This window comes from Pan troglodytes, chromosome 3 (assembly GCF_028858775.2).
Source record: "Pan troglodytes isolate AG18354 chromosome 3, NHGRI_mPanTro3-v2.0_pri, whole genome shotgun sequence".
NCBI classification, from domain to species: domain Eukaryota; kingdom Metazoa; phylum Chordata; class Mammalia; order Primates; family Hominidae; genus Pan; species Pan troglodytes.
Window position 1 is genome coordinate 107008041 of NC_072401.2, and position 14742 is coordinate 107022782.

The 14742-nt window shown below is 37.5% G+C and overlaps 1 protein-coding gene across 1 annotated transcript in view; it reads left to right on the plus strand.

Annotated features, from left to right (window-relative positions):
• Positions 1-545: 545 nt before the first annotated feature.
• The window catches only part of ARHGEF38 (Rho guanine nucleotide exchange factor 38), a 128207-nt gene continuing 114010 nt past the window's right edge, over positions 546-14742 (plus strand). The window contains exon 1 of the mRNA XM_001170503.7: positions 546-887. Coding sequence (XP_001170503.5) covers positions 692-887 — 196 coding nt within the window. The 5' untranslated portion in view covers positions 546-691. The remainder of the gene's footprint in view (positions 888-14742) is intronic.

Below are 14742 nucleotides of genomic sequence, written 5' to 3' on the forward strand. Positions count from 1 at the left end.
GCGGATCAGGGTTTGGCAAGTATGTTTTCAGTAAATAATTGCTGAATGTTCAACGCTTAAAGGCAGAAGCATAACTTTGAGTGTGCACAGTAATCACTGAAAATGATTCTGTACTCACTGTTTTGATGCAAATGCAAATTCTCGTAGCCTCTGCACTGACTCCGTGGGTCACCTGTGAGTAACTCTAGCCAAAAGCCACGCATAAGCCCTGGTCTGCCTCCAGGCAGCAGACCACAACACAGTGTCCTGAGTGCACCTGCACACACCCATGGGCACACATTAAACCCATAAACGGTGGGTTATGCTAACGTGTACTTCCTTCCTCACTGCCTCACCTTGTTCATTTTCCTTTTTCCCCACCCCTCACCCCACACAATAGGATTTTTGTTTGCTTCAGTAGCATGTGACAGCACAGTCCCTGCTTTGCCTAGCTCTGTGCTGCAAGTCTCTCAGGTAACAGGTGGCAGCTTCCCCTGTTGGATTCTAGGTTTAAAAAAGAATGACCTCATGTGGGTGGAGCTCTGGGACTTCGTAGAGGTGGTGGCAGTCACAGCCAGGTAACCCTGGAGTGAAGCGGTTTAGTTAGAAGGGAGCAGATAAACTCGTCACTCTAGTAGCTTTAACCCTCACCCTGAGGCACCTTAGCAATCAGCCATTGCCTGCAAGCCTCCAAAGCTTGTCTTTGCCTAATATGGAGCCCAAAGAAGCCACTGGGAAAGAAAACATGGTCACCAAGAAAAAGAATCTGGCCTTCTTGAGGTCTAGACTCTATATGCTGGAGAGAAGGAAGACTGACACTGTGGTTGAGAGCAGTGTTTCTGGGGACCACTCTGGCACCTTGAGGAGGAGCCAATCTGACAGGACCGAATACAACCAGAAATTACAAGGTAACCAGAAAGAAATCAATTGTCCCAGTTACTGCACTCCCAGCTCCATTTCTGCTACGTTTCCAATTGCAAAGAAAACACACAAGGCAGAGGGGAAAATTGAATACCACCTCTCCTTCCCACAAAATAAGAAGATGAAAGTAAATGTGACCTATAAATTATAGGAAAAAAATTTATTACGTGATTCAATGTTAAAGAGTCAATTCCGAATTACTCTTAATATTGCTGTGTTTTTCTTTTTTTTTTTTTCCCGGTGAGGGTAATCATTTTTCTTCTAACTTCCTCTTTTCTTCTCCCTTCTCTACCCAACTTAAGAAGTGGGAAACACTGGAAAGCAAATGAGTTAGAAACCTGCAAAAGATTGTTTATCTCAATAGGTAGATATGTGATATTACACCATGAGATATATCTAGGTAATGGTACTGAACTATGATTGTGGTTATCTTAAATAGGGGCATGAAACTATAATCGTGTCTGTGACAAAGAAGGAATGTTATAGTCAGAGAGACGGTATAAAAAGATTTGCTGAAATTCACTTAGGTGATCATTTCCTTTGAGTAAATTGAATAATACTCAAATATGGTAAGAAATGTTTAGCATGCTTATTTTGAATGACATTTGAGGAAATAACTTCAGTTTATTTTGTGATGGTACAAAGATAATTTGGCACAGTTATGATAGCACATCATTTGTTTCAGGGCCTTAATCTATATCCTGTCCTATCTATCCTTTCTTTCTCTCCTGTTTCCTGAAGGTCATTTGTTCTAGTAAATTTTCATTTTGATGTTGATATTGGGCAGCATTTTAAGTCTTTTCTTCGGTACTTGTTATGTGGTCCTCCAGAACTTGCCTCTCCTGCTGTTAGCACAAGGTGTGTCTGAACTCTCATCATCCCACTGTGAGCTGTCGTTTTGGATTTAAAAACTATGATGAGGTCAGAAAGACCGATAGGACATGCTTATATTTAACAAATCTCTTTCCACAAATATGAGCTTAGATTTAGTTATGCAAATTAATTAAGTTAAATAAGTTAAATTAAATGCATTTAAATTAAATCTAAAAATTATTACTATAAGTTAATGTGTAAAAATAAAAAAAAATTACCAGTAGTTCAGCACTAAAGCACAGCATCAATCTTATCCTCAAATACTTTTTTTTTTAAATGAGGGAGAGCATTGTTTAATCTTTGAAATTAATTTTTCTCCAGGCAATGGATACATTGGAAAGAATGGATGTCTTAAAATTTCAACTTTTATTTTAGATTCAGGGGGTATATATGTGTGTTTGTTACTTGCGTATTTTGTGTGATGCTGCGATTTGGGGTACAAATGATCTCATTACCTGGGTACTGAGCATAGTACCCAGTAGGTAGTTTTTCAGCCCTTGCCTCTGTCCATTTCTCGCCACTCCAGTAGTCCCCAGTATCTGTTGTTGCCACCTTTATGTCCATATATGTCTAATGTTTAGCTCTCACTCATAAGTGAGAACATGCAGTATTTGGTTTTCTGTTCCAGCATTAATTTGCTTAGGATAATGGCCTCCGGTTGTATCCATGTTGCTGTAAAGGACATGATTTTGTTCTTTCTTCTGGCTGTGTAGTATTCCATGATGAATATGTACCATGAGAATTTAAAATCATACACATTTAGTTTCTAATCCTGGTTCTTCAACTTACTACCAATTAGAACTTGAGCAAATTACTTGAAATATCTGAGCCTCAATTTTCCTGTCTGTGAAAGTGGGACTAATGATACTTGCCACATAGTGTTGTTGGGAGATTGAAATTCGATAATTACATAAAACATCTAGTATGCTGGCTGATAAATTTTAGGAATAATGGGTACCATAATGATAAAACAGAACTTGCCCAATATTAATCGAAGTTTGTATACCTTATTTCTCTTTTTCAATTCTTTTTTGTCCTTTGATAAAGAGACCACATCTAGAAATTCAGGAAAAGCCCATTGCTTTATCCCTAATGACATGTTTTTTCTGTCTGAGTTTCACTAATTCAGCATCTATCAGAGTCTCCATTAGCAAAATAAAAACAGAAAATAATTTTTGCTATTCACAAATTTTTGCTTACTAAATTTTCCTAAAAAAATAAGTCTATGACCACACAATAGAACAGACATGGGTTGGTTACCTTGCAGAAGACCTCAGACTTCTTACGCACTTCATTTGATTTGTGGCTTTCCTCTGCTCTGTTGGATTCTTTGAAGGTGGAAGGCAAAACTCAGCAGTTAATACATGCTTCTAGTCTGTGCTTGAGAAAAATCACCAAGAAGTATAGAGGAGCACATAAGCCATAAAGATAGGCTGGCCTCCTGAGAAGTAACATCTTAAAAACGTAACCCTTAAAAGAATCCAAGTCTGATTATCGAACGCCTAATAGAGCTTTTAGCATGGTTCGACTAGAACAGGGAATGCAACAAGGGAAGGCATGTTCTCATTAATGTTCAAAGCAATCAGTTCTGTGCGTTTGTTCTCTGGCCTGTACGATACCCATTATTATGCAGATGAGTCCTAAATCACCTTAAGAAGCTCTTTATTATTCAAATGCCGAGAGCTTTTCCTCTCCCTTTCTTGGAACTGGTGGTCCCTGGGAGGCACTGAATAAACACCTGGACTGGTTAGAGCCCTCAGATAGATGGCCTAAAGCTATTGTGAGGTCAAAGAGTGCTTTCAAATACTGGAATTTCTGGCAACACCACATTCCTCAAATTATTTAGCTGGTTATTTAATTAGTTATTTAATTGGTTGTCCTTCAATGCTATATTACTTGAGTAAAATTCACTGCTCTAACTCTCTGGGGAAGCAAGTTCTCTGGGTTCCGTAAAATGTAAGATTTTTCTTTGGTGCTCTTGAGCTTGTCTTTTAACTCATGATACCTAGTCTATCTGTTCAATTCAATTTCTCACATCACTTTAGTAGCATGAAACTTAAGTTGTAATAACAATTTTAAAAATGGTACACTGGCTGAATTAAAACGATAGAACATGGCTCTAACCAGGACATCCTAAAACCTTTGCAGAAGATTGTGATCACATCAACATAGTCATTCCTACTAAGCCTGGAGTTGTACAATAATAGAAAGGCCACCCTTAGGCTCCCTTACTCCTTGAACAGATTAATTCAGTTGACTAGCATTTATTGAATATGTTATACCTTGTTCTTTGAAATTAATTTTTCTCAAGGCCCTTGATACATTGGAAAGAATACAAATTGTAAAATCATACACATTTGGTAAATTGACATTTATTGAATGTTTTAGATGCTGTGTCTTGAGGGTTACAATGAACAGCAAAAACAGAATATGTGCCAGGAATTACAACTACAAAATCATCAAGAAAACATGCCTGACCTTTACTCCAAAGAGGCTCAAAGTCTGGTTGGGAAAGATAAGACAGGTAAACAAATAAATACAATAAAGTGGCATGATAGAAGTGGAGGTAGGATCAGTGGGTCCACAAAAGGAGGAAACAGTCTATTCAGGACTGCATGAAGGAGGTTGTCAGAAAATGGTGTCTCTAAGAAATGATAAGGGTAGGGATGAGGGAAGGTATAGGTAAGAGAATGGCATTTTAACCTCTTCACTGTATTTAGCTCTGTCTGAAATGGTTTTTGTTTCCTTGTTTATCACCTGTTATTGACTGTCGTTCCCCTCCCTTTTCTCTCCCTCCCCTCTCATACACCATGAAAGAAACCCTATCTGTCTTGTTAACTGTTGCATCTCAGCAGCCCAGAATACAGTAAACACTCAGTAACTGTTAAATAGAGTGAATGACTTGAATGATCAGGCCCAAGCAGGAAACTGGTGTGAAGAAAGACACCATGGCCTGAAATAAGAGCCATTGTATTTATCTAAATATGTGAGGACACATGTTTCTATCAGAAAGATGATTCTTCAGTTAAATGAACATCAGAGATTAAAATGTACAGAATTTATATAATAAGTAATTCTTAGTGGAAGCCTGTTTCATTCCCAACTCAACCTTTCAGAGCACACAACAACCATATTTCAAAAATTCCTCTTCTATTAGTGACAAGAGCCATCTTAACTTCCACTAGCTCAATTCCTCATTTCCATTCTACTGGGAGCCATAGAAATTACCTAAATACAAGAAATTTAGTGGTTGAGTTGTAAAAACTCAGAAAGGGTTTCATAAATACTTATATACATGATCTCTACATTTGAAATATGCCTAATTTAAATAGTTATACAGAACTGTGTCTGTGCATATGCAGATATATAATGTGTATATATATGTGTGTATATATATATATCTCCAGTATGTAGATATAGATATACATGTATGTACTTGTATGTGTTCGTGTGTGTACTTGAGACACTTTTTTGCAATGATTAGACTTTTTATTGAAAGTTACTATAAAATTTAAAGAACAAAAAGAACAAAAGTTTACTAACATTCAGGAGTCTTTTCTGAAAACCATATATGAATTATATCACTGACATTATAGGTTTCCTCTCAGTATGGGTACTATGGACTGAATGTTTGTATTCCTCTAAAATTCCTATGTGAAACCTAATCCCCAATGTGACAGTATTAGGAGGTGGGGTCTTTGGGAGGTAATTAGGTATTGAGGGTGAAGCTTTGGTGAATGGGATTAGTGACCCTTAAAAAAAAAAAAAAAAGGCAAGAGAGAGCTTGCTTCTCTCTGCTCTCAGCCATGTCAGGATACAAGAAGGTGGCCATGTGCAAACCAGGAAGTGGGCTCTCAGCAGGAATAAGATCTTCCGCATTAGGAATAAGATCAACTTGATTCTGGATTTTCCAGCCTGCAGAACTGTGAAAAATAAATTTTTGGTAAACTCAAGCCACCTAGTCTCTAATATATTTGTTATAGCAGCCCAAACCAACCAAGACAGGTCGGTTACCTTTATCCTCTATGGCCACACTAAACTTCTGGTTAATTTTCTGGCCAATGCATATTTTTGTTTATCCAACACCAGGTGAAAAGGTGAGAATACATGGGTAAAATGCTATTACCCATTACCACTGCCGGTAACACAAGGCAAAAATTACGTCTCCATTTCTTAGTGGGTCTGTGGTACCTTCTATTTTTGCAAAGGCTATTGTATCATTCTAATTAAGAAAGGTTATCTTTATGAGACCCAAAGTTGTCTTAATATGGTGCTAAAGATGAACCACCCTACTGTATGAACTTTATACAAAATAACATACTGTGCCATGTGGGGACAAGTGGCTCAAATAATAAATTAGACTTGGTAAGACTATGAGGGCATTTAATTTAAAATGTTTTTTAAGAATATAGACAGTCTGTCAGGGAGCAGAAATTAACACTGGAAGACTTGGTGAGTTTTTTTCAAGGCCAAATGAAGAATGGAGTAAAACAAATTGTCCAGCTTCCTGTGCATGTTTCTATCCCAGTGCTACAAACCCTTTTTGTTCGTGTCTGTTCTTTGATTAGTGAGTAGCTCCTTCCCCTTTATCTGCCTTCATACACTCTACAGTGAAATGGGAAGTATTTGAATCAGTAATGTGACACCAGTACAAACAGGTGTGTGTCATAGTTTGAAGGGCAAATCTTTCTAAAAGGCAAGACGCTTTAAAAACGCAGTAACTTTTGTCTTACTGCATATATAGAAACCAGTGAAAAACACGGTATTTTACTTTCCTATTTTTTTTCAGTAGAGACATCTTGCAGTTTTTAGAAGGACCATTTGTGTCAAATAATGTGTGAGTCACAGAAATTGAGACTGTTTGAGCTATTCTACTACTACCATATTGTGATGGGCAAATTTATTCCTATGTTTGACCGATATGACTTTAGGTATAACTTTCTTAAAAGTAGCAAACACAATTTCTAGTTGTGCTTTTTTTTTGTTTATAAAAATTATGGGTTTATCAAAATGAGACATCAAGAGGAAGAAGGAATGAAAGAAAGGAAGGAGAGAGAGAAGGGGAGGGGAGAGACAGACAGAAACCAAGCAAGCAGCAAGAATGAATAGAAATATACCTTAAAATAGTAATAAAGTTGGAGAGATGATGGGAGAGAGAAAAGCACCCAAGCCACATTCATCTTTGTTTCTGTTGACACAGGAAAAGAAAAAAAAAAAAAACCTCTGTTTACAGAATTACTTTTTCTTGATGCCATAATCATATTAGCATCAGTACCTTTATGAATATTGATTTCCTGATAAAAGTAGAATTATTGCAAGAGTTGCTAAATTTATAAGCAGTATCATTCTTAGAACCAGTCAAGACTCAAAGTTATGGCTTATTTGGGAGTCCTACCTTCACTTCTAGACTGTTTCTGAGACTGTGGAATTTTCTGTTCAACAGGCCTCAGTAGTGGCTCCAACATTTGCTTGGACCGCTTCTTATCCCATGCTCTCAAGGGCAGACTGTGGTTGCTGGTGTGCATGCTCTTAGGCCTAAGGCACAATTGATGATGGGGGTGTTTCTGGAGCTTGATCATGCTGGAGTGTTCAGATCATGTCTACCAGGTTCCTCTGGGTGGGAAAGCTGGTAGAGAGAAGAGTAGGGATTCAAGCCTCAAGACTAGGTAGGAGTGCGTGTGTCCCATGGTCCCCTGCCAAATTTTGGCATAAAACTCTGAGGGATATGAGAAATCTAAATTAGAAGTTGGCCTTTCAGATTGTTATAAAATATATTTATCAAGACAGAAGGAAAATCACATTTTATTTAATAGTTTGCCAGCTTCATTTATAACTTTTAAATATGTAGATCTGGTATGCTGGCCTCCATCTGTATCCTTGCTCCAGGTCCCACAAAGGAGGCAGCTATGTGTGGTTTTTGACTGTAATCTATTTCAGGATATAACCCTTCTTCTATACTAGGTTGTGAAAGTAAGAGGGAAGGGGAGGGAAGGAAGAGATTGAGTATTAGTGTTATGTTATCTGCTAGGAGCTATGCTAGCCAGATGCTGTCACACACACTGTTACTGAATCCCAACATCTCTTCTGTTCAGTTCTGATTTTATCATTGAGAAAAATAGGTGGTAGGCCTTGGGTTTGAGATGTCACATGCTTGAAATATTTGCAAAATGGAATGAATTTAACTAGTTGACTCAGTAGGTATTTTATACATATGATTTACTAAGAAGTCAAAGCCATTTGATGGTTGCAGCACATGTTTTGTAATGTGATGACATTTCTCTGCTACCATAATAAAGCTTAACTTGCTGTTTTTCACTTTGGAATATATTTTCTTTCTTTTGACTTATAGTGGCATGTCCCTGCTAGACTGTCACTGTTTAATAAATACTTTTTTTGTTTAGTTGTCGGGGAACAAAATTACAAAGGTAGGTTAAGCAAACCTGTCTTATAGTAATAGCTTAATGATCTCCATTTCCTGCTTCATTGCGTATCTTGACACTGAAACTCATCTTTCTTTAATTTTATGCCTGTTGTCATTTATTTGCATCTCAATAAAACTTAATATATATCAGAATAACTGAGAGTCCTATTCTACAGCAATGAGAGGAGGGAATACATTTGCAAATGAAAAGAATGGAATTATGTGTGGGAAACAAGCAACTTTTTATCTGGATAGGTGATATTTCAGTAGAATTATATGAAGTCAGCTTAAATTGTGAGTCATAACTTAAATGCAGCAGGAACACAGAGTGCTATGATTTAAGACTTTGTCCAAGGTTTTCTGAACAATGTTTTTCTTGATTAATGAATCAGAGAATAAATGAATAGTCTAAGATACCTGCACTGAAGCCCTCGATAGAGGATGCAATCTTAGACTGACATACAATTCTTACTTAAAGAAGAAAACTTAAAGGTCATGTCATCTAGCTACTACTCTAAATATTGTGAGTCATTTCATTATAGCACTTCACAGAAACTGTTTTTCCTGAATGCTTCTTAATGTTAGGTCTCCAGTGTCACTACAAAAAGCCATCACAGATTTCTCCTTCTGTGTTTGTTGTGAAATGGTTGATGAAGACATTGTTTACCTCTCTCAGATTTTATTCAATGGAAAGCTGACTCTCCTTAAGAATAAAAACACATCCCCTCCCAGATAAAAACAAGCAATTTACTATATTTAGCTGCTAGGAGCTTAGGGTCAAATTTGTTTTTGTTCCCTGGCCTTTATATTAACTATTTTGTCTGTCTAAAAGTTTCTTTCCCATAGAGGCAGGGTGTGGTGGCTCATGCCTGTAATCCCAGCACTTTGGGTGGCCAAGGTGGGTCTCTCGCTTGAGCCCAGGAGTTTCAGACCAGTCTGTGCAACATGGTGAGACCCTGTCTCTACTAAGAAAACAAAACAAAACAAAACAAAAAATTAGCTGGTTGGTGGTGCATGCCTGTAATCCCAGCTACTTGGGAGGCTGAGGCACAAGAATCACTCGAACCTGGGAGGCAGAAGTTACAGTAAGTTGAGATCATGCCACTGCACTCCAGCCTGGAGTCTCAAAAATAGAGTAGAATAGAATAGAATAGAATAGAAAGAATAGAATAGAATAGAATAGAATAGAATAGAATAGAATAGAATAGAATAGAATAGAAAAGTTTCTTTCCCCAAATCTCTGCAAGAGCAGATTTTTATCACTGAAGTCTCTGTTCATCTTTTTTGGGAGTCCCTCCCTGACCATCCGACCTAAAGTGATGTAGGTGAGGGAATACTTTTCCTCTATCCTCTTAAATTCTGTGACTAGGACCTGTGAATTCTATAGACAAAAGACATACTAACAAAAGAAAAAGCATACACATTTTACTTGAGGTTAACATTTTTATGTGTCATGGGAGGCTTTGTAGGAAGAAAGAAGTAAAAACCTCAAAGAAGCAGTTAGACCTAGGGGTTTATATAACATTTTAACAAAGGTCATAAATTGTGGAGATATGACAAAGCCAAAGTAAAAGAGTTTAGGGTTGGGGAAAGAAATTGTGGAAAAGTGACTAGGAAATACATGGGAGAAGCTAATGGAAGATAAGGGTTATTTTTGTAAGATTTGTTTGTGTAGATTCATCTCTGTGTCAACTCCCTGTCTCTGATGATGAGAATATTCCCTTCTTGGTGATACAGGGAGGGCACTTTTCTCATGGTAAATTTACACTCTGCTTTTAAGTAAAAAAGGAAAAGGCAGAGAGCCCTTCCTGCATCTGCTATTGAGCATCTCCAGCTCAAAATAATCAATATCCCAAAGTGGCATATTTAGGGATGGTGCGTTCTGATCCCCCTCAGTGGCTTTCATACCACCTATTACTCTATGAAATTATACTACTTCATTCTATTTTTGGCTTTTGCTGTCATTTGAATATAATTCTCCTTGGGGAAAAAGACTTAGCATTTAAGCAATGCCTGGCATACAGTTATTCTGCTCAATGACTATTTATTGAATGACTTTAAAATATCCAGTGAATAATTACAACTATATTGATCCTTATGACATACTTGCTTTTACAATTCTGTCATTTTCACTTTCCCACTATGTAATGGTAGTTAACTTTCAGTTAATTTCTTTACATTCTTTTTCCGTAAAGAAAGATTATAAATAAATAAATTTAATTAAAGAAGAGACTAGAAAGAGTTTCCTGGCCAAGAAAAATAGGATCTCTTTTTAAATGAATTTATTCAACAAATATTTGCTAGGTATTCGTATGTGCCAGGTATGACTAGGTCCTAAGAATGTTTTTTAAAATATCAGAAGCACACCCAGCCCATTGAGTGAGACAGGTTATGAACAAATTATTGCAGTAATGTAACAAGGGCCTGAAGTATACTGCAAATTGGGTTTCCGACTTGCAAATTCCCCTCGGGTGGAGGGGAATTATTAGGCAGCATTCTGTGACCACCACATGGGGAAGAAAAGGAAAGGACATAAGCCTGGGCACAGGGAGAGGCCGAGCTGTGATGTGGTCTCATTGGAAGCTTTAGCCAACTCTGAGGGAAGTTCTGAAGACAGATGATTTTTTGGAGTTGTCCCCAGTGTTGTGAAGGACCTGGGCCCTTGTATCACACTTTACGTTTGGGGATGTGGCTATCTTGGGAAAAGGCATGGCCTGAGAGGTGCTTTCATCTGAGATAATTCCTAAAGAGGGCATATCTGCTGGTTGCACTCCCGGCAGCTGAAATAATAATTTATCCCTTCCTTTAAGGGGAACGGGTGCTAACATGGCATCCACCACATATTAAGTGGTTATTATTATTAGAGACACAAATAAGGCAATATAGGAGCTATGATAAGAAAGAGCTTAATTGCACCTCTGAAATGCCAAAAGAAAATATATTGAAATCTGAATCTTGAAATCCAATTAGGACTTTTAGGGGCAGAAGCCATTCCAGGCAGAGGGATTATGCTGGTCCTCATACATGGAACAAGGTAATAATACTAATTTTTGTATTTGGTGATTTCTAAATGGAAGAGCAGGTACAAACACCAACTGAACATCTGTAGTAGGCACTTAGGTGCAGTACGTCATTTCATGCTCTTAGCAACTTTGCAAATAAGTTATTGCCATATATTTATAGATGATAAAACAGAGGTTAAGAGAGGTATAAGCATTCTCCCAGTGGTCACATAGCTATTAATAGCAACTGGTGAAGTCAGAGTTTTCCTGAGGTTTGCTTGGCTCCAAAGTCAGGGCTTTTTCAACCATCATGCAGTTTTCCTGTTCTAACCTTAGTTTTTAGTAGTAGTACCTGTTTTATGGTTTGCTCTTAAGAAATCAACTGATTTTAATAAACTTTTGAACAATACTCACAAGCATCAAGAGAACTGTAAGTTCTGCCAATACATTCATCGGCAATCTTGAAGTGAACAGTGACCAACAAGTATTTTTCAGTAGCTGTGTTATTTTATGCCTCTCAACAAAATGTTCTATGTGCTTGGAAATTAGAAAGATATGTACTTGCATTGAATAAGGTCCATACTTCACAGAATCACTAGAATATTCCACTCTAAAAATACAAAACTGGTTATCTGAATTATCTAGTCTTTGAAAAATCCTTGTCATCACTAACTACAGAGTACTTACCTGGATTAGGGTACTCGGTGAAAAACTGGGTCAGAGTGTCAAACTACATGGCTCCTTTGCTTAACACTCCTCATTGCTTTTCATTTTTCTATAGCTAGCAGCAGTACCCAAAGAGGGGAATATATAAACCCCAGGAGATTTTACAGACAATCTATTGTGCGAAGAAAAAAATAGGTTTGTTTTTCAGTATTGCTCTTTGAAAATATTTATTGTTGTGTATGCTTCATAATATGTATGATACATTAATATGATACGTATATTAGAGGTGTATACACAGAACAGTTTAACTGACACAATAAAAACATTTGCAGTAAAATTCTGACACGCTACTACATGGATGATCATCAAAGATATTGTGCTAACTAAAATAAGCTAGTCACAAAAGGGCAAACACTATATGATTCTACTTATATGAGGTACATAGAGTAGTCAAATTCATAGGGACAAAAAGTAGAATGGTGGTTTCCAGGGGCTGGGGGAAGGAGGAAATGGGGAATTATTTTTTAATGGGTAGAGTTTCAATTTGGGAAGATGAAAAAGTTCTAATGATTGCATAATAATGTGAATGTATTTAATGATACTGAACTGTTTACTTAAAAATAGTTAACATTGTAAATTTTATGTCCTGAATATTTTACCACAATAAAAAATGATAAAAAAGTTTGGCGGCCCTTGTTTTACAATATTAAAATGGAATGTAAGGCTTTTCCCAATTTGACTCTATCTCATCTCTGGCCTGGAGGACAGTGTTACTTTTGTCAATGAAAAGAGTCAAACTCTGTGAAATATTTGAAGATATTTATTCTGAGCCAAATATGAGTGGCCAATGGCCTGTGACACAGCCCTCTGGAGATCCCGAGAACGTGTGCCCAAGGTGGTCAGCCTGCAACTTGGTTTTATACATTTTAAGCTTGGGTCAGGAAAGGTGGGACACTCATCTTCTGCTAAAGACTTTAAATAAAAACATTTTCTGAAGTACCCATTTATTTAACTCCTCATTGCTCTGTCTGTGCTATGCTGATCACTGTCGGAGCCTGTAAATTCAAACCAATACCACTTCAGTGTTTTTCAAGACAGGTAAGCTTTGTTTAATTCCTTTTTGAAATCCACTATCTACTTTCTATGCCAATTAGCAGTCAGAGGAAATAAATCACATGCCCTTCCAATGAAGATAAAATATTCCCAGCCCCAGTATTTGAGCTTTCAAATTCAGAGTCGCAGAGGGTCTGTTCCTCCACATTTTCACTTAATACCTCACTGGCTCCCCTCCAAACCCTGTCTGACATGCAATTATTTTCAACCTATTTCACAGAAGGCTGCTCCATTCATCTTTCTGTGGGTCAGATTTCCATTGAAACTGATTTTAAACGATAAAGGATTTTACTGTGTGAAACGTATGTTGGTAGGGCTCGACGCAATGCTAAGCCAAGATTTTTTTGGGTTTATGGGGGCAGATATGAAATTGGCAGCATGGAGATGGATGAAAGAACATTTATAATCATATCTGGGGGTTTCGTAATGATCTGTCTGGAATAAAACCGTATATTGAATTATGGGTGGGTGTTTGCACTATACGGGTAGAAAGGGAATCGGACTGATAGAGGCAGGGAGGGAGTGTTGGTCGGAAGTTCTGAACTCAATTTCTGGCTTTGTTACTTAAGGTAGAAGATTTACTCTCTCTAGAAATTAGCTTCCTTTTTTAATATAATGAGATAGAGCTGAGCAGAACTTATCACCTTATCTCCTCTACCTGCTCTTTTCCCGTTGTTCCCTATTTCTTTAAATGGCACCATGACCCAGTTAACAAGTCAGAAATCTGAGAGTCAGCTTTGACTTCTCCTTTACCCTCTGCATTGATTACTCACCAGTTCATGCTAATTTCACCTCTTGAATTTCTCTTGATCTGCTCTGTTCTTTCTATCTTCTTGGCAATTAGACTAAGCTTAACTCCCTCCTTCTTTCCCCTAGTGACTGGACTGTCCATGCGAAGAGCCACTTCACTACCCACAGGCTTCCTCCTCACCCTCCCCTCTCAAATCTAGTTCTGTGGAGGCCAAAGTGATCTTGCTAAGAGAATCTAATCATGCCCCTCATTTATTAAAAAATTCCTCATTGTCGAGATCTGTCTCCTGAGAATTTCTCTAGACTTGTCCCCTTTTCACAACCTCTATCACTTGTACTTCAGCTGCACTAAGTTGTTTTCGCATCTTTTTTTGCCACCAAGCCTTTCAATATACTATTTCTTTTGCTCATGACACTTTTGCATTTCTCTTCACCTTGTGCTACCTGTTTCAGATTTCAACTGTGTCACTCCTCCATAGGACTGACGTCCAGGCTGTGCTATGCTTGCATGGGTCACAGGTTATCATAATTATATTTATACTAACTACAGTTTTAATTTTTTTATTTTTAATTTTTGTGGGTACATAATAGGTGCATATATTTATGGGTTACATGAGATATTCTGATACAGGCATGCAATGCATAGTAATTCCATCAGGAAAAATAGGGTATCAATCACCTCAAGCATTTATCCTTTGTGTTACAAATAACCCAGTTATACTCTCTTAGATATTTTGAAATGTACAATTAAATTATTTTTTTATTATAGTCACCCTATTGTGTTAGCAAATACTGGGACTTACTTATTCTTTCTAACTATGTTTTTGTACCCGTTAATCATCCCCCTTTCCTCCACTACATCCTCCAGACTACCCTTCCCAGCCTCTGGCAGCCATCTTTTTTTTTTTTTTTTTTTTTTAAGAGATGGAGTTTTGCTCTTGTTGCCCAGGCTGGAGTGCAATGGCACAATCTTGGCTCACCGCAACCTCCACCTCCCAGGTTCAAGCGATTCTCCTG